The 21,065-nt window shown below is 52.1% G+C and overlaps 1 protein-coding gene across 1 annotated transcript in view; it reads right to left on the minus strand.

The window, feature by feature from the left end:
* Positions 1 to 20,758, minus strand: part of Prex1 (phosphatidylinositol-3,4,5-trisphosphate dependent Rac exchange factor 1) — a 155,481-nt gene extending 134,723 nt beyond the window's left edge. Inside the window, exon 1 of the mRNA XM_052726692.1 lies at positions 20,466 to 20,758. Within this exon, the coding sequence (XP_052582652.1) occupies positions 20,466 to 20,675 (210 nt within the window). The 5' untranslated portion in view covers positions 20,676 to 20,758. The remainder of the gene's footprint in view (positions 1 to 20,465) is intronic.
* Between the last annotated feature and the right edge of the window lie 307 nt (positions 20,759 to 21,065).

The raw sequence follows: 21,065 nt of genomic DNA on the forward strand, positions 1-21,065 counted from the left end.
TGTAGCTTTGGTGTCTGTCCTGGATCTTGCTCTGTAGACCAGGCTGGCCTCGAACTCACAGAGATCCGCCTGCCTCTGCCTCCGAGTGCTGGGATTAAAGGTGTGCACCACCACCACCCGGCCCATTTAATATTTTTAATTATACTGAGAAAGAGAGAGAGAGAGACCTGCAGGAGTCGGTTCTCTCCTTCCAATGCGCAGGTCCCAGGGATCAAACTCAAGTCATCAGGCTCGAAATCGAGCACCGTCACTGGCTGCCATCTTGTCAGCCCCCAGGTCTTGTTCTTATTGAAGATGGCTGGGATTTTTATTTGTTTGTTTTTCGAAACTGGGTTTCTCTGTGTATCCCTGGCTGTCCTGGAACTCACTCTGTAGACCAGGCTGGCCTCAAATTTAAAAAGAACTGCCTGCCCCTGCCTCCCAAGCGCTGGGATTAAAGGTGTGTGCTATCACTGCCCAGCTGAGATGGGTTTTCCTGTCACTATGAAACCACAGAATCCTGATAGCCAGTCTGCTCCTGCTGGTGGCTGTTGTTTCAAAAACACTGGACTAAGAAGAGCCAAGGGTAGCGGAGCTCACTTTAGATGTAAGGGCAGGAAGATCTGAGGGCACCCGCCCGAGGGGCTCATCACGGGGCAGGGGGGGCGTCTCTACTGGGGGCCCTCCCAAAGGAACACAGAGCAGTAAGTAGGGCAGATGGATGTGAGCGCATCCTATGCAATGGCTGACACTGCAAAAGAGACTGCCCACAGGCCACAGGAAGCAAGAAGCTGGGCCACAGAATCAGACCCTCTGGAGACAACCTCCTCCCTTCTTCCCCACTCAGAGAAAGAGAAGGACCACCCAAGAGCTGGCAGGCACCTCCAACTCAAATGCCCATGGCCCAGCACAAACAGAGGAGGCAAAGGGATTGTCCTTCAAATAACCTCTGTCTCCTGCGTCTGACAGAAACAAGTTGGAAGAAATGTTCCTTTACCCTCTTAACTATTCAATTATTTAAAAAAAAAAAAAAAACAGGGTAAATGGGTAAACGCAATGACAACAAAAATAGATGGTGGTGGTGGTGTTGGCAGAGCATTAGGGAAAGGTGAAGACTATGGCAAACTAAAGCCTGTGGCCAGGGCAGCCTGCAGGAACCTGAGCTGGATATGTAAGACATAAAATTTGATCTACCCCTCACCCCACAAGACAGGGTTTCTCTGTATAGCTCTGGCTGTCCAGGAACTTGCTCTGTAGAACAAACTGGCCTCGAACTCAGAGATCCACCTGTCTCTGCCTCTAGAACGCTGGGATTAAAATTTTCAATGTTAACAACTAATAAGAAAAATCTAAAGCACTGTGCAGGCCAAGAAAACCCACTTAGGGGTCTGAAGAGCCCCAGTTTGCAGCCTGTGTTCTAATCATAAAGGACAAGGCGGGCGGGGGGTGTCTCTAATTTGTTCATAACTGCTCCTCAGTCACCTGAGACCTGACCACAGTATCAACCCAACAGAGGCTTCCTGCAAGAAACACAACCCAGCTTCCCCTGTCATGGTCACTGAAATCAAAGACACTGTGTTTCCTGGACACACAGTACATCGAACTCATCCAGAGAGGCCTCAATCCCCGTCTCCTGCCCCACCGCCTTGGTGCTTAAGAGCACCTGGCAGGATTTAAGCTGACTGTCACCATGAGCCCCAGTTCTATCTCAGCTACCAACTCACTGGGTAGCCCTGGGTCACTGAGCAGCTCTGTACCTCAGTTTCCCTTCTTGGAAAGATGAGATCATGAATGAGGTGCTGCTGCCTCTGCCTCAGCCAGCCCTGACCTCATTCTAAGATTCCAGTGTTCCAGGGCCAATTCACTGTATGCCAGGGTGTCCTACTAAACTGCCAAAGAGCTGACATGGGCAGGGGAGGGGGCCCAGTTGGTAATGAGCTTGTTTTGCAAGCACTAGGGCCTGAGTTTAATCCCAAAAACCGTGTGTTAAAAGCTAGGTGTGAGGCCAGATGTGGTGGCCCACACCTTCAATCCCAGCACTCTTAGAGGCAGAGGCTGGTGGATCTCTGTGAGTTCGAGGCCAGCGTGGTCGGCAGAGTAAGTTCCAGGACCAGAGACTTTGTCTCAAAAAAATAAATAAACCTAGGTGTGGTGGCCAAGTGTGCCTCACAGCACTGGGAAGGCAGACTGAAGAGGATCAAGAGTTCACTGGATAGTCAGCCTAGCCTGCTTGGCAAGTTCCAGGTCAGGGAGGGACTCTGTCTCAAAAGGAAAAAAGTGGAAAATACCTGGAAAAGTATATCCAATGTTGTCTTCTGCCCGGCGCACAAACGCATACATACAGACATTCAAGTGTGCATACACATTCAAAGATACACATAGCTTCTGTCTTACTTAGGGTTTCTATTGCTGTGAAATGAAACCATAGCCAAGCAACTCTTAGAAGGAAAACATTTGATTGGGGTGGCTCACTTACAGTTTCAGAGGTTTAGTCCATTTTCATCATGGCAGGGAGCATGGCAGCATGCAGGCAGACATGGTGCTGGAGAAGTAGCTGAGAGTCCTACATCATATAGGCAACAGGAAGTGGTCTGAGACACTAGGTGGTATCTTGAGCATATATGAGACCTCAAAGCCCACCTCCACAGTGACACACTTCCTCCAACAAGACCACACCTACTCCAACAAGGCCACATCTCCTAATAGTGTCACTCTCTATGAGCTAATGGGGACCAGTTCCATTCAAACTACCACAGCTTCTAACTCTGAATAACTGAAAACTGCTCACATGCCCAATGTAAGAGGAATGGCTGAATAATAATACAAACTTCATTATTGTGGCATGATATCTAGCATAATCAGTATTTTATTAGCACAGTCTGCTCTTATTACCATGATAATGTACAGCTAATATACAGAGTGCATACTATTTGGCAGACACTGTCCGAAGAGCCTTGCAGGTCCCCCCTGGTAGGCCCCACCCCATCCGTCCAAGGCATCACTACTTTTGGAAAAACAGCAACCACTGGTCACACAGCCACTAAGTGGCCAGGATCTGAACAGGATGGTGAGGATCCAGAGTCCACCTTTCATTAGAGTGCCATCAAGGGCCACGGGGACAGAGTGCTTCATGGCAACACACTGAGAGGACAGAGAGGCAAGGCACACCAACAAACGCAGATGACCGGACAAAAGAAGGGGAAGAAGAGAGCAAGCAGAGGCATCAGGAGCCTGGCTGCGGGGAGGGGATGATCTCCCTACCCACCTCCATTCCTCAAACATTCTGCCACAGGCATGGTGATCTCGAGTACAGCGAGTCAGGGCAGGATGCCCATTCAGGAAGCAGGCTCCAGGTCTGGCTCTCAGCTACTGTGCTGCTGTCCCCACACCGTCCTCCCAGGCTCAGAGGGGGAACACCAGGGAGCCACACGACCATCTATCTGTCTTACACTGATGCAGCCAGGGTCCAAGACTTGAACAGGCAAACGGCAGGTGCTCAAAAAAGGAATGGCTAGTACAGAGGACCCTAAGAGATAAAACCAGAGGCCCCATTTCACCACGGAGAAAACCGAGGCACAAGAGCCTGTGGTTCAAAGGTCACGGAGGCAGTGGAGGATCGCACCAGGGTAAATGTGAGCAGACGCGCATCTCAGTGGGGAGCTGGGCCCCAAATCTGCAAAGTGGGGCTCAGAGGCAGAGCACTCGCCTAGCATGTGTGAAGGCCTGGTTTCATCCCAGCCCTTCGAAGAAAACCTCACCAAGGGGAGAGGAAGAAACGGAACCCTGGGGGATAGGCTGGGGGCGCAATGGGAGGCATCCTAGTTTCATCTCTGTGGCTGACAGAAAGCAACTCTGGGAGAAGGGGTTTACGTGACTTCAAGCCCAGGTCACAGTCCATCATTGAGGCAAGTCATGGCAGGAACCTAAATGCAGGCCTGCTTGCTATTCCACAAAGCCTTCCCTCCAATCAGAGAACTCACTTTACAGCCAAGGAAGCGAGGCAGGAACATGGGGGGGTGGGGGTGCTGTCGGTAGGCTGACAGACAGGTTGGTCCTCATCTGGCTTTCTTTTTTTTTTTTTTGGTTTTCCGAGACAAGATTTCTCTATATAACAGCCCTGGCTATCCTGGAACTCCCTCTGTAGACCAGGCTGGCCCCAAACTCACAGAGATCCGCCTGCCTCTGCCTCCCAAGTGCTGGGGGATTAAAGGTGTATGCCACCACCACCCAGCTCTCAGCTAGCTTTCTTACACAGTTCAGGACCACCTGCCTAGGGAATCCTGCCGCCCACAGTGGGCTGGGCCCTCTTATATCAGCTATCAATTAAGACACTCCCACTCAGACACACTCACAGGCCAGTCTGGTCTAGGCAATTCCTCAATTGAGAGTCTATTTCAAGATAATCCTTGAAATAGCCATGATAATTTACAGAGTTATGTAGAGTTGACAGTTAAAGCTACCAGAACAGGACACTGGGGAAAACAGGGGAGTTTGGGGGACTAACTGCAGAGCGGAGAATTCCGTATCAAGATTAAATATGCTGGTTCTGTACACCAAGCCGTGGTTACCTGGGAATATTCCTGTTTGGGAGACTCGGGTTTATATATTTCAAGTCCACAATCACTCTCAAAGGGACCCAAACAATAATAATGACCGGTGTACTCGGGGTGGGGCTAGCAGGAAAAATAAGGAAGCTCTCTAAAGGTGAACTGGAGGCTCTGTGTGGAGTCCACGAACACCTGGGCTCAAGCCCTAGCACCTGTGTTATAATAATAATGGGACCTGTCCTGCCAGCTGTGCAGAGGCAGGAGCAGGCCTCTGGCATACGGTCCTTTGCTGGGGTACTCCTTTGTGAGTCTATGAGCCACCCAGACAACAGCTGGCAACCTTAGCTGCTGCCCAGGGCCACACAGAGCTGACTCTCTCACATCCAGGTGTGGGGGAAAGAGAAACCAAGAAGCCTAATGGGGGGTGCACACTCCCACAGATCATGGGTGCTGAGGTTTCTATCACACTGTGCACCATTTCCATGCCTCCTCATGTATCCACTCCCTCCTCTAATACCAACAGGGTACCTGCTATCCGCCAGACACCAGGGATGTGCCAATGGCATGCCACAGCAGACAGGATGTGGCTTCAAGGGCCCTCCTGGAGAGTCTGAGTAGACAGACAGATGGCTCATGGCTGTGTGGATCCCTAGGATTGCCGTGATGTGGACAAAAAAGTAAGGGAGCTTCGGAAGATGAGACCGGGAGCTAGGGGCCAAGGGGGGGACACTACAGGCAGAGCAGGTGGCAGCGCTCCACACAGAAGGAACAGCAAAAGAAAGACTCCGGCTGGGATGAGCAAGGCAAGGTCATCTGCAAAGAGAAAGCTAATGGGGCCAGGGCAGAGCGAATGAAGCAAGGGGTGTGGTGATCGTATGATAATGCCTTAGCCACACCGAGGAGGTGAGATTCAACTCACCGCCATGTCTGCTCCTTCCACCTCCAGCAGAGTGGGGATGAGAGAGGAAGTGGACCCCCTGTAATCATCACAATGCCTAGCAGACAAATCAGAAGGATGTGTCAAGACACTGTACCTAAAACCAACCCTGTCTGTCAATCACAGAAATAAACATATGTGAGCTAAACTGTCTAATAAAAAGCAGAGGCTGTCAGAATGGACTTGAAAAAGCAAGCCCAACCATACGGTGCCTGTAAGAGATGTACTGGAGATAAAAAGACAGGGGTAGGAAGTAGAAAGCAAAGAAAAATGGCAGCCCCTGGTAATGGACGAAACAGGATTCAAAACAAGGTGCATGGCGAGCGGACAGGGATGTGCTCCAGGATGACAAAGGGGTCATCACTTCCTCGAGAAGATAGAACTGTAAAGTCACATTGCTGTGGGATGTTCTGTATGTTAAATGTTAATAAATAAAACACTGATTGCCCATTGGCTAGGCAGGAAGTGTAGGCGGGACAAGGAGGAGAATAAAGCTGGGAAGTGGAAGGCTGAGTCAGAGAGACACTGCCAGCCGCCATGATGACAAACAGCATGTGAAGATGCCGGTAAGCCACGAGCCATGTGGCAAGGTATAGATTAATGGAAATGGATTAATTTAAGCTGTAAGAACAGTTAGCAAGAAGCCTGCCACGGCCATACAGTTTGTAAGCAAAATAAGTCTCTGTGTTTATTTGGTCGGGTTTGAGCGGCTGTGGGACTGGCAGGTGAGAGAGGTTTGTCCTGACTGTGGGCCAGGCAGGAAAACTCTAGCTACATCACATCACACAGAACAAAATGCACATGGTAAAAACTGAGAGACAGGTCTTCATCCTCGCTGGAGACCACGGCCTTCTTGGTGATTAACAGCAGGTGGTACTGAATCCGGGAAGGCTACAGACACCCAAAAAACCATCTCAACCTCATGACCTCCTCAGACCATCAGCCCAGCACAACAGGGCATATGTTTTTTTCTGATGCACTTGAAAGGATTGGTCAACCAGTCAGAGCCTATCTTGGGTCACAGACCAAATTTCAATCCAGTTCAAAAGGCTGAGAGTCCCCAGCGCACTCTGAGCACTGTAGAATTCAATCAGAAGTCACTACTGGATAAGTCGCCTGGAAAAGCCCCAATACTGAGAAACTAATGCAGCAGAATGGCTTCCTCGGCCCCTGCCACCTCACAGAGGAAGAGCAGCTGGCATCTGGGGGCAAGAGGACAGTCAGGCAGCCATCCCACATTATCCTCAGGTCTAAAGTCCCCAAGGGAAGGGTACCACGAGGAGGGCTCCAGGCTCATCCTTACAACCCTACAACCCAATCACCAATACTTCAGAAGATACTGAATATTCTCTACCATGTTAGAGGGACAAGGTCATGCAAGGAAAGAATGTTTGACAATGATCACTGTGGCCAGCAGGTAAAGGGGAACCTGGGGTCTTTAAAACAGCAGCATGAATTGTGCAGCCTGGGGGCACGGCAGAGCAGTGGGGAGCCTGCCTGGAAACCTCCCAGTGATAGCCTAGGGGTGTGGCTCAGCAGTAGAGCACTTGCCTAAAATCCCTCAGTGAGGAGCTGCCTACTGGCTCAGTGGGAGAGCACTTGCCTAGAGTCTATGGGGCAGGCGGGGAGGAGGTAACTCGGTGGGAGAGCACTTGCCTAGATAGATTCTACCAGCAGGGGTGTGGCTGAGCTCAGTGGAAGGACACTGGCCTACCACATGCAAAACCCTGCATGCACTGCCTTCTCCTTACATAGTAAAGTAACAGTACTAATGATGAAGATAAGCCCCTCCCTCCCCACCCTCAGATGACATCCCAGCCCTGGCTGACACCCATACTGCAGCTTCGGTATGCTACACCTGACCTCTGACCCACAGAACCCCTAGGAAATACACAGGGGCTCTTTTAAGCCACTGAACGTAACTAGAACTCATTAACAATGACCCACGTAGTCTCTCTGTGGGACCTGACAAGCGACCTCAGCGAGGAGCAGAGCACTGGCTCCGCCCACAATAGCAGCCCCGCCCACAACATCAGCCTCCCTGCCCTTTCACCTTTGGGTAACACAGCACGGGAAGGGGAGCAGTTTTGCTGTATACATGAGAAACAGACCCCTCTTTTCAGTCTTAGGGTTCCCTTGCAGCAGCAACTGGGAAACACCCTCTCATTCCACTGGCAGCCATGCCAGCCAGGTACCTGCTCTCAGTGTCCAGAGAGCAGAGCCAAGCGCCGAGCGCCAGAGGCCACTAGCTTGGGATGGGGTCCTGCTGTCCTCAAGCCTCTGTCCTTGTGCAAAGAGGAGGGAAACAGAAGGAAGAGGAAGCATGATCCAGAGAGAAGGACCACCACCACACACAGAACGAAGCAGCCCCAACTAGTTCTCAGGCAAGGAAACCAAGGCCCAGAGAGGGATGTCTCCTCACCCGAGCTCACACAGCCCCAGAGGCAGAGATAAGCAGTGACAGTCTGACTATGATGGACTGGCCCGGACCTTGGGATCTTAAGCAGGATGCCATACAGAAGAACATTCTCCTGCACCGTTCCCCTCAGCCCACACCCACCCACATATCTTTCGCTACATCAGAAAACACTAGACTGTCTTAATCTCAGGTTCCCCAAGTCTATACAAAAATACTAGCAGTTACATAACCCAAACCCATCACATTATGTAACAACGCAGACCTGTCTACAGAAAGGCAAGGCTTTCCATTCAGCAAATGTTTAATGATCATCTACTCTGCTCCAGGTGGCATTCTTGAAGCCAGAGGGAAGAGTGAATGAAACAGTGGATTACTCCCACCCTGGGGAAAGGCAAAAGCATCACTCATTAACTAAAACACCCAGATCGTCAGCTACTGGGAAAATCACACCAGGAAAGAAGAGACAGGAAGTCGTGAGGTGGGGCAATGAGAGTCAGACAAAACCTAGGGGAGAGGAGCGCTGAGCAAAGGCCCGAAAGAGGTGAAGGAGTGAGAAGTGAAGAAGTGAAGGAGGTGGGGTCTAAGGAGTGCTCCACACAGGGCAAGGGAAAAGGCCCCAAGGGTGCCTGCCGCACACTGGGTGCGTTTGAGAAAGGGCAAATGAGATGCAAGGGGGTGATGGGGGCAAGATGAGTGTTGCGCAACCTCACCAACAAACTCAGAACCACGCGGCTTTAAGCTTGGGGCGGGGGAGGGTTAATGCGCACGAATCATATCTCAATTAAAGAGAACTGCTCGAGAAGAAGAGGGCTCAGGCCATGCTGCGGCCCTTGCAGGAGGAACTGAGGTATGGAGAAGCAGCTGAGGCCCTGGCCAAGCCTCCTGCCTCCAGAGCCCCTCTCTCCCCAAGTGAGTCTGAACCCCAGCCAGGCAGAGGTGAGAGCTCAGGACCCACACAGAGGACCCGCTATGAGATGGCTGAGTACAGGGTGGGGCCCGAGGTGCCACCAGACTGTTTTTAATCAGGCAATGAACTTCCTGAGCAGAAAACAAGGCTGTCTTCCTCTGTCACAGGAAAGCCGGGGCCGTCACACACGACAGCATCATGTCCTGGCTTAGAGGCTCAGCAGGCAGCCACCAGCACACCTCATCTACGCACTGGTTACCAACAGCCCAAACTCTTCCCCTCTGTGCCTCCTTCTCGACCCCTGTGACCAGGCCGGACTCAGAGGGAAGCAGGGACCTTGTCAGGAGAACCACCCTGGGGCTCACAGCAGCCTGTAGGCAAAAGGGGTATGCCTGGAGGAGGCGATGTGTGTCACCTGACTCCTAGACAGACACCCACAGAGGCTCCAGAGACTTCCACACAAGCTGCCTACCACCACCACCACCACCACCACCACCACCACCACCACCACCACCCCTCTCCACCCCCGCTGAACACTGTCATCGGCTCTTCACATCCCCAGTAAACCCAAAGTGCTCAGCAGGTACACACCACATGCACATACCACACATAACACACACACACACACACACACACACACACACACACACACACACACAGGAAGTCTGATCTACCTGACCCCAACCAACCACAACAACTTCACCCCCATCTTCTCCCCTCCAACCACTCTAGCTTCTGACCATTCAACCAGCCAGGTACCATCCTGCCTCAGGGCCTTTGCATATGCCTCTCCCGCTGCCTGTAACCCACTCTTGAAGCTCTCCCACCTCCAGAGAGGCCTTCCTCGGCCACTCCACTCAAACAGCTGTCTTCCTACCTGTTACCTACATGTTATTTCCTATGTCATCATCTCAGCTGCAGACTTGAGTACATTCTCTGGGCCTTACTTTCCCTGTATGCAAGATAGGTGTGGTGATGTCTTCAGGAGAGTGTGCCAAGGATCAGAGATAATCCTGTAGCACCCTCAACAGTGCCTGGCACACAGTAGGACATCCTGCTGTCACTACTAGAACAGCTGGTCATTTTCAAGTGTTCTCTTTCTGGGGTATTTGAGGACTGTGAGGTAGGGGCCCGTCCATTATATCCTAGCCATACACCAAGACAGAGCATAATGCTTGGAACCTAGTAGGTACCTTGTGTCCACTGACCAAATAGAAAGTGAATCCAGGAGTAAAAGCTCTCGGTGGAAGCAGTTGCTCGGTCCTCCATACTGGTCCTCTGAACAGACAGAAGACTGACTACCCAGGCCCCAGAGGCTACCTGCCTACACCAGTCTACAATAGCCTGGTCTCCTGGGCCCAGAGACAGGGATCACTGTCAGCAGGGAGGGAACCAGACCACAACAGACACAGATTGAGGGCCCGACCACAAGACAGAGGAGGAGCCCAGCTGCCCCTGAGAGCAGAGAAAGCATACTAAACTTCCTCTGCTTAAGGGCCCTCCTCCCCAACTCCCAGGGACAATGAACCTGCAGCCACCAGCGTAAATCCAGAGCACTGGGCACCTTCCCCAGACCAGATCGCTGCATGCAGTGCAAGAAGGAATCGGGGACGGCTCCAAGCAGCCGCACTTCACAGACAGGCAGAGGTGCAGGGTTAGGCCCCAGGTCACAGGAGCAGAGCCCAAATGTGAACCCAGACCCTGAGTCAGCACTCTTACCCATAAGGAAAGAGAGAGTCCAGGGGCCACAGGCTGGGTAAGAAGCCCAACCCACTGAGTCCTCACCTAAACACACACGTACATGTGCATGTAGGTTCCCATACTGCTAGCAGTGTGTGTGAACACCTAAAAGTTGGAACTCAAAGCTAGACCCAGAAGGGCCCAGCCCAGGGGTTCTTATCTGAGAGCTCTGTTTGCACCGCCCTTTCGGGATAGCTGGCGACTTCTGAGACTTTCCTGATAGTCCCACAGAGCAGAGACTGTTCCTGGTATCTAGCTGGTGACAGACAACGTTGACAATTGTCCCACAATGTACAAGGTAGCCCCACCACGTGCCAGCACAGAGTGCCCTGTCAGCAGCTGGCTCCTCCAGGACCTTGGGTTCTCGGTTTGACAGTCCCGGGGGTCTAGGGATAGGACCCTGGCTAACTTCAGGGCCACTGCCCCTCAGGGATCACAGCTTGTCACCTGTAAACAAAAGACTCAGCCCATTGTCTACAGCTTACTCTCTAGCTGACAGACTTCTAAAGACCAAGGTGAGGGCCTGTTCTGCCCTGGCTCAGTGGCTAGGTAGTGAGGCTAGGGGACACCACACACTGGTTTAGGGTAAGTCCCCTCTGTCAGGATTCTACCCAGAGAGCTATCTTCCAGGAAAACAAAAAGTGATCAACAAATGACCTTTGACACTGGCTCCACTGAGGGAAGACATCCTTCTGAGGGAAGCCTGAGAAAGGAAGACAGCCCAGCAGGGCCTGGTTCCTTGGCTTGATCAAGGGAGTACTCTCTAGTACTCCTGCCTGAGGTCTCCCAGGCCAGGAACACCAGCACCATCCATCTCTCCTGAAGTGACAGGAGCCAGGGCTACCAGGGAGAGTGTGAGGATAATGGTGAATGAGCTTCCTGTGTCTGAGAAAAAGCCGTTCATTACAGGCGCAGCCGTCCACCTAAGGACAAGAGCCACATGTGCCCTGCTGGCGGCTGCATTCCCAGGGCCTGGCTCATAGTCTGGATGGGACAGCAGACGTCTCATAAATACCTGCACACTGAGAAACACAGTCAGTGCCCACGTTTCCATCTGACCAGGGCTCTGCTTGCAAAAACATAGAAATGAAGCCACAGGACCCTAACACATGAGATGTTATCACCAAGGGGTTCTCACTGGGGCCAGGGATACAGTTCAGTGGTAAAGTGCTTGCTTAGCATATGCAAGGCCTTGGGTTCCATCCCCAATACCACAAGCAATTAAAAAGCTCAGTGGGTAGAGTACTTGCCTGGCATACAAGAAGTCCCGAGTTCAATCCCCAGCAATATATAAATGGGTTGTAGAGGCACACACCTCTAACCTCAGCACTTAGAAGGGGAGACAGGAAGACCAGAAAATGTATAAGAGTCTCCTCCAAGATGAAAACCTTCCAGGCAGAGCTCCTTAAGCAGGGAACCAGCAAAAGAGAAACTTCAGGAGTTCCCTGAAACTCACCAGCTTCACTCGGCTCCCTCCTGCCAGAAAAAGCAAAATGCACAGCAAAGATGACTCTGAGACCAGATCAGCTGCCTGCCTGCAAGAGCTTTAGACCAACTGAGGCACCTGGAAAGGACACTCACCCACCTGTGGAGCTGCCTGCAGGCTGTGCAGTGTGCTCCAGGTTCCCAGCTTCGTGAGCTATCACCTATGCTGGGGTGGGCTTTGGTGACACAGCTGTCTTTGAGTCATTTCTGCTCCTATAAATAACCCCTCACCCATATTCCTGTAAGCGACCCCAATAAACTTCACTGGTTCTCCAAGTTGGACTTCGGTGGTATCTGTACTTGGGTCGATCTTGAGTTCCCTATATGGGGTAAGTAGATGAGTGTGTTATGTCTCCGCAGGAAAATATTTTGTCACAACATATAGTGCCCAAACAGGGACATGACAGAACCAAAGACGAGTTGAGGAAGAGTGCATGGTCCTGACTATGGGTAGTGAGGCATATAACTGCAGCTGAAGTGGCTTGAGGGGGCAGCATCCACCGAGGAAATTCCAACAGAACTGTCCTTTCCTGTATGCTGTGTGATACTGTGCCTCTGTACTATGACAGCAGTTGCATGGTTCTTGGTAGTGAGACAGGCAACTAGGGCTGAGCCATCAGGATTGGGAGTGTCTGTGGGAGGAAATCTGGGATGGCTGTCTCTGTCTGTGTGGCATGGGATAGTATGCCTGCTTGATGAGTGGGGTCCACCGTCTGAATATGGAGATGACCTGAACACAGTTAAAGGTTTGGAGGAAATCTTGCAATCTTTGGGATTGGTACATAAGAGCTGAAACTGTTGGCAAGCCGTGGCGGAGGATGCCTGGCCTCTGTTGTACGTAGTTAGAAATGCACCTGAAGCTGAGAGGGCATCTACGCAGAAGCTCCTCATGTCAAGGAGCAACTGCAACAAGAAAGGGAGATGTGGCTAGCCGTGTTAGCCTCTGATTTGACAACTAAATTAGACAAACAAGAGAAAGGGAGAGAGGTGGTAAAAGCAATAAATATACTCCTCAAGTCCTTTGGTAGAAAAAGAGGGAAACTCCATAATCCAGCATGCAGATGTGGACATTAACCATGATCCACTGCCAGAAACTAGTGTGACCAGAAAATACTCAGCACTTAAACTGCTGGAATTCAGGAAGCCTTTAAACAAGCAAAGAAAGAGCCTGTTTCAGCCTGGCTTGTGAGGCTGTGGGACACGGGAGTGGACAGGATCAGTCTGGCTGCTATGGAGGCAGAAAACTGAGTGATGTAATTCCCTCCTTAAGGCAAAGGCTGCAGGACCGAAGACAGTGTGAGGGAAACCGGTCCTTGATGGACTGGCTGATCAGAGCCTTTAGGAACATTTGGTTATCTCCATCTAAGGTCCCCATAAATATCAGGAACTGGAGAACCATAGAGGAGGGGCACGCTACGGAGGGAACCAGGGATAAGGGGAGCTGTAAACCAGGCAGTGCCGGCACATGCCTTTAATCCCAGCTCAGGAGGCCAGCCTGGTCTACAGAGCAAGTTCCAGGACAGCCACGGCTACACAGAGAAACCCTGTCTCGAAGGAAAAAAAAAAGAACCATGCTCGAACCCCATTTCACTGGGCCAGAAAGAACTGTGTTCACAGAGGAGTTAAAGAAAAGGCTGATCCAGCAGGGACCTCCAGGCTGGTGTAGAGCTTTATTTTAGTGTCTTTGCTGAGTCCATTGGTAGGGCAAGATCTTTATAAAGCAAGAAAGGCTTTGGCAGATCTCAGAGGCTTAGACCAGCTTGTAAAGAGAGTTTGTAAACTGAGAGAGCAACCTAGAGGAGATAGTAAAAAGGTAAAGCAGCCGGAAGGTGGTGGCACACGCCTTTAATCCCAGCACTCAGGAGGCAGAGTCGGGCAGATCTCTGTGAGTTCGAGGCCAGCCTGGTCTACAGAGCGAGATCCAGGACTGGCACCAAAACTACACAGAGAAACCCTGTCTCCAAAAACCAAAAAAAAAAAAAAAAAAAAAAAAAACAGGTAAAGCAGACGGAGGTCTGTCAGGGTTTCTGGAAGATAAATGTGGCAAGATTCATACTCACTAAAAGACATCCGTGATCGAACAAAACAAGTGAGAAGTGGTTAACTATCCCCCCAGACTAAGGAGGGTCCAGTTACCTCTAGCAAAGGGTTGTGCTAGGGTGGAGATGGTTTTCCCAGTCAGGAAATCCCCCAACAACCAGGTACGGTTGGATGGAGCAGTAACAGATACAGCGACATTCACACTGCCACCTCCGGGCAGCTCTGACCCTGGGAGGCAGCGGGTGCCGCTGGGGAGAGCAGGGCCTCCTTCCCGCTTGGCCCTGAGTCAGTCTGAGCAAATTAAGTCAGGCCCACTGAGTTTATCGGGTGTGGAGAAATGCAGGGAGGCTCTGAGGAAGAACTCCAGGATCTGGAAACATAACGGCCCAGAGAGAATGACTTCAGGATCACAGGGAGCTAATTAAGTCAGTGCATGCTGACTACCCATGCTCTGTACCCAGTCCTGATCTGTGGAGGAAGCAATTGACACAAATGATGGAACCTTCCCATGCTATTTTAGACCTTACTTATGTTAGGCTCACTATCTTCTTAGTTGTGACCCTCTGGGGTCACCTGACCAGAAGAACCGGTGACAGCAGACTTGCAGAGTGCTTCGCCAAGGTAATCTTTGTAACCTCAGTTTGTTATGGGTTGGTGGCTTGGGATGTCGCCTTGTCCTGTCCATCGTCTGTACCGATGACATACTGCTACCCCCTCAGCGTTCTGCAGATTTGGAAAGCCAGTGGCACTTCCGCCTACCTTACCACCCTACTAGGGCTGGGTTGATTACAAGAAAAGTAAGTCCAAAAGGACACTTCCAGAGGCCATGAAGCTACTCAATGAAAACCCTAGTCCCAGGGGTGGGCGACCTCCCTGAGTTGTTGACCAGGGAAGCTCCTGAGGCCCCAGAAACCATAAAGGCTGTCGCTACTGCTGTTGGTTGTGTGCCAGAACTAGAAGGTAAGACTCCATTGCTGAAGACACCCCATGCACATGCTCTGACTGTAGGGCATGGGGAAAAGAAGGTGGGACTCACTGGAAACTCCCAGGCTGCTGGCCCGTCACCAACACCCCTGCTTGGCTATAGACCCTGCATGCTAAAACACCAATATGCCAGGCAGGATGCGCCTGCTTGTCCAACAGTGGTTCAGCTGTCGTGAGCGAAACCAATCACAGCCTTCCAATGGATTGAAGGCTCACTCCACAAGAAAGAGTTCACATCTGGTACTGTAAGCCAAGACAAAGATCTGGGACTTAGGAGAGGTCCTAAGTTCCAATGGGGGGAGCAACTTCTATGGTTCTACTAGATGGATGTGACATGCCTGTCAAACTGTCTTCTAAACATGGGTGTTTACGCCCATAAATCACATTATCAGCCTCAACTCATAACCACCGTTGAAGTTCCTGAGAACAAGTGACTGTCACTATGGCATGGTGGCCTACTTTTTAATCATAAGTGGACATCTATAGTCCCTCTTTCCAAGGCTCAGGGATCATTGAGGAAGGGGGTTAGGAAAGATGTAGAGTAGGGGGAAGAGGTAGAGTGTTGTAACAGTCTCCTCCAAGATTGAAATATCCCATCCTGCAGGGGAGTTCCATAAGCAGGGAACCTCCAAAAAGTAGCTTCAAGAACTACCTGAAACTCACCAGATTCATTGGGCGCCTCCCTGCCGGACCAGCTGCCTGGAAGAAGTAGAAACCAGCTGAGCTGCCTGGAAGAGCTTTAGACCAACTGAGGCACCTGGAAAGGACACTCTCCTATTGGTGAAATTATTAAGGCCACAGTGTGCTCCGGGTTCCCAGCTTCGTGAGTTGTCCCATGCTGGGGCGGGCTTTGGTGACACAGCTGTCTTTGAGTCATTCCTGCTCCTGTGGGTAACCCCTCACCCAAATTCGGTAAGTGACCCCAATAAGACTCATTGGTTCACCAAGTTGGGCTTCGGTGATATCCATACTTTGGTCTGTCATGGGTTCCCAATCTGGGTGAGTAAAAGAGTGTTTCGTCTCCCCAGGGAAAGTTCTGTCACACAACCCAAGGTCATCCTCCCTTCCATGTCAGGTCCACTGGCAGCTTGGGCTACGTGAGATATTATCTCAAAAACCAATAAATAAATTAAAACTGGGGGCGGGGGGCTGGTAAGATGGTTCAGTGGTCAAGGACAGGCTTCCAGGACCGATGACCTGAGTTGATCCCTGGGACTCATATGGTAGGGGGAGAAAACTCATTGCCTCACACTGTCCTCTGACCTTCACACATGCACTGTGGCATGTGCACACGCACACACACACACACACACACACACACACACACACACACACACACAAATAAATGTAATACATTTCTAAACCAAATTTTTGAAGGATTTCATTGGCTTCTGATCCAGACTCGCTGTGCTATGCCTGTGACCTATGCATGTTCACATGTGTGCAGGTGCACATATATGTGTGCATATGAATATGGAGACCCCAAGTTGATGGCAGTTGTCTTCCTTGATCACTCCCCCCCTTATATACTTAGGTAGGGTCTCTAGCTAGACCCCCAGCTTTCCCACCGGCTAGTCCCATCGTCCTAAGGCTCCCATCTCTACCTCACAAATGCTGAGGTTACAGCCGGAGAGCCACACCTGCCTAGTTTTTACATGGGTTCTAGAGACCCCAACTCTGGTCCTCACACTTGCAAGGCAAGTGCTTTACCCACTGAGCTGCCTCCTCAGCCCCATGATTACTGTTTACATCCCCAAAGCAGATCTGCTCTGCCCGCACTTCTCAGCACCCTACTTTTCCAAACATAAGCACATGAAGATGCCCAAAGCCACTGGGTACTCATCGCGATGGGGTAACTGCAGACTCTAGTGTGCCCTGCACCCCAGCCCCAGCCCTTCTCCCCAGGGTAGGACTAGGAACACAGGAGCTTTTAAAAAACAAAACACAGGGTGACTGTGCAAACCACAATTTCTTGTTTTGGTGAGCAGGCTCCAGAGAGAAAATCTTTGGTCTCCTCCCCCAAAAAAGCAGAACCACTAGATGCATTCTGGGAGCTTTGTGCCCACAATCCTTGCTCCTTTCAAAGACCCAGCCAGGATGGTTCTGAGAAGAACTTCTGGGTGCTTGGAAATGACAGGGCTCTGTCCTCGGCCAAGGGGAGTCCTCAGGGCAAGGCCAGTGGACCCCACGAGGGTTCTCTGCCCACCGTGCCAGCACTCCAACCACCTCAACCAAAAACAGGGTGGTGAAAGACTCAGCTTCTTCCTTTCGGGAAGAGACTCGAACCCTAAAAGGACAGCACATCTACCCCAACCCTTGCCCCAAAACACCATCCTCCGTCTCCAATCACCTACTGTGTGTCAAGCATAAGAGTTAACTTCAGGCTCATTCAAGTTTCGTGACACCCCTGTCAAATAGGTGCTACAATACACCCACAGAACAGATGTGGAAACTAAGGCATGGTACAAGTCGGTCTATGGGGGAAAGCCTGTGTCTAGCCTGGCTCTAGAGCCCCACACTCAACCTTTGCACCATCAACAGACCCCACACAGAGGACATGGGTCACCAGGGAGCTCACTTCAACCAGCTACCTCAGTTTCCTAATCTGTCAGTAGGATACCAACAGCACCCTTCTCAGGGTGGGTTAAGTGGCTACCACATGCAAAATGCTACACAGCAAATGACAAGAGTCAGCTCCTACATGATGATACCTGTCATGTTACTGTCCCCATTGGCACTGCCCAAAACAGCCCAGGATCTCAAAGTTGAGACCCAAGTCAAGACCTCATCCCACCCCACCCCACCCACCCCTGCATGGTCACTCCACAGTCGCCTGGACTGCACCAACATCTCCACAAAACATCCCTGCCTCTTTCTGATTCTCTAGTCAGAGCTCCTGCGACCCCGGGGAGACAAGAAAAGGTACAACCCAGTGTCTGAGTGCAGCCCGAATCCAGTGTGTACACACTGAAGGAGCCCCAAAGCCCCAGGATGGGAACAGAACAGACCCACCGGTTTCCATGGCTAGAGTTCAGAGGTCAAAAGGAAACTCATTGGAAGTCCCCAGGCTTTCTCTCAGTGCAGACTAAGACCTCACTTCCTCCAGGCAGCCCCCCTGGGATCACCTTGTTTTCTGGAAGCTGAGCCTACTACCCTACCCACCTGTAAGATTAATTATCACATAACTCATAATTCCAGGTGACATCTGCATAGCTAGCTGCCTACAGGCACAGCCCAGAGGCTCTAGGTAAGTTACACAACTTACCTACCCTAAAAAGCCCACAGAATAAGATCTATTATTCTCTCCATTTTACAAGGGAATAGAGGCCCAAAGATGTCAAACCAACCTGCCTAAAGCCACTGATCCAAAGACCTCTCATGCCAAGCAATCTGGCTCCGAATTCGGAGCTCTGGATCTTTCTGTATTACATTATCTGTTTACTCATTTATTTATCTGGGGAGGGGACATGTATGACATGATGTGGTCTCAGGGATCAGACTCAGGTCCTCAGGCTTAGGGGCAAGCACCTTTAACTCACGAAGCCATCACCACAGCCCTTGCTCTGGAATTTTTAAAGCACCCGCTTTGCCACTCTAGACCAGACTGTCTCTTCCCAGAGAGCCAGGAGCCCAGGGAACCCCTCATCGGGTGAAAAAAAGCCGACAAGCTGGGGTGGGGAGAACCCCCGGAGAGCTGCCAGCCCCACGGTGCTGAGCAAAGAAGAAAAGCCTGGGTGATGAGATGCACAGTCAGCTCTCACTCCAGACTTCCAGGACTGAATGGCCTTGGGTTGCCTGAGGGCCATTCCCCAGAGGCCAGAGGTGTGGGGCTCACAGGGCAGGGCATGCTACTCAGGTTACACAATCAGTCCTTGGCTTGGGGACTCAAGAAAGGGCAAGGCAGAAAAGCAGCCTGGGGTCCCCTACTCGTGTACAGGTGAGGACACTGAGATCAGCATAGGGAGCAGGAGGGCTGTGAGACACATCAAGTCAGTCTCAGAATGCCCCTGTCACACCCAAGAATGGTTGTCCACAAATGACAGGTGTCCCGGGGATGACACAAAAGCCTGAGGAAACTTTCTTTGGTTTCTTTGATTCTAAGAATGTGGACTCCAGTCAATTTCCATTATCCCAGCTTCCCCCAGACTCTTCATGGGGACAATTTAAAACCGCAGTTAACCCAGCACAATGGCCAAAGGCATACATGGAGAGTATATAACACCCCCCCCCCCGTTAATATAAAAAGTGGTTTAAATTTCCTGTTTCTTTTTAAGACTGAGGCGCTCAGCCACTGCCGAAGGGGAAGTGAGGAGTTCCCTAGAATCTGTCATTGCTCAGCAATGCCAGAGTGGCTGCATCGTTCATTTAGAAATTGCCAGCTTCAAGCCGGCGATCCTTCTCTTCTCTCTCTCTCTCTCTCTCTTTTTTTTCAACTGTGAGAGAGGAAGAGATGGGAAAGAAAGCCAACCCTGTCTTATTCTCACAGGCCTTTCCAGAAGGATCCTTGGGCCAAATGGCTTTCAATACCTCTACACAGCTCCTCCCCACCTCTCGTTGGTACTCCCTCCTCCAAGTGGGAACCCTCGACCTCACACAGACTCCCCTGCACCCTCAAGCCAATGAGAACCCCAGAATGCCCCTTTCTCCCAGAAGTAAAGAGCTGCAGTGTCGTTCAGGGGTCTCTGAAGCACACAGGGATATCTCACACACACACACACACACACACACACACACACACACACACACACACACACACACACACACGCGGCCCTTCCTGAAGTAGGATTAAGACTTTTCCAACCCAAGACCGGAGTTAAAGCGGCCCCAGCAGGAGGCACGGAGATTAAAGCCCTCAGGTCTCCTACACCAGCCCAGCCCACCCCCTCCAGTTTTCTCACTTCCTAGGAGGGTAGGGAAGTGGCCCCTTCCTCATTCTCCCTAGAGACACCAGGGCTTGCTAAAGCACCAGAGTTTAAAGCACCCGCGGGGCTGCCCTAGGTCACCGCCCTGCATCCAACCCTACGTAGCCAGCTGTACAATCCAGAGCAAGGGACTCGACCTCTCTGGAGCCGAACTCTTCCCCGGTCTTAAAGATCGGAAAATATAAGCGCGGTACTGATAAGCCCGATAACGGCTCAGTGGAGACCCGTGTAAGGTGCGTCGTACAAGGGCGCACTCGGATGCTATTTTGCAGTCTAAAGCTGTGGCTGTGTAATTTGAGCTGGGGGCACGGCTGCGGAGCCCAGAGGTTCCCGGTACAGCCGAGGGTGCGCGGGGCCCCTGTCCCAGCTTCTCCCCACACCGGCCCCCAACCCGGCCCCGGGCAGGCGCCGCGCGGATGTAACCATTTTCAAACTAAGCGCAAGGCGGGGAACCACAGACAAAAGCGCAGCGCGGGCCGGCCGGCCACAGGTGGCGGGAGCTCACCGACTGCAGGAAGCGCAAGGTGCCCACGTAGTCGCGCTCGGTGCCCAGAATCTCGTTGAGCACGCACAGACGGAGGCGCAGCTGGCGCTCCGACTCGCGGGCGGCCGCGCACGGCCCGGAGCCGGGGCCGCGGGCGTCGGGCTGCGCACCGTCCCCGCCTGGGTCCCCGCCGCCGTCGCCGCCACCGCCACCGCTGCCGGGCGCCTCCATCGCCTCACGGCGCCCGAACTTCCCGCGCCGAGGTCGCGCCGCGGCTCAAGCGTCCGGGCTCCGCATCCCGGACAGGCGCCGCTCAGCGGGCCCGGGGCAGGAGGGGCGGGGGCGGGATCTGGGCGGAGCCTAGGGGCAGGAGGGCGGGGTGGGCGGGGCATTGCTGTGGCGGGTGGGCGGGGTCTGTCATGGAGTGGGCGGGGCCTTGTGGAGGGGAACTGGGCGGGGACAAATGGAGAATGGATGGAGCTGAGGTGGGGGACTGGGCGGGGCCTAATGGAACTGGGCGGAGCCTCAACCCCACTGCCAGGGAGCGTCGGACAAGAGCAGGTTCGTGCGCGCGCCACACAACGAGAGTTCGCAGCTATAGACAAGTCGCCCTGACTACTC

Source organism: Peromyscus californicus, unplaced genomic scaffold (assembly GCF_007827085.1).
Source record: "Peromyscus californicus insignis strain IS unplaced genomic scaffold, ASM782708v3 Scaffold_7__1_contigs__length_154581171, whole genome shotgun sequence".
Classification (NCBI taxonomy): domain Eukaryota; kingdom Metazoa; phylum Chordata; class Mammalia; order Rodentia; family Cricetidae; genus Peromyscus; species Peromyscus californicus.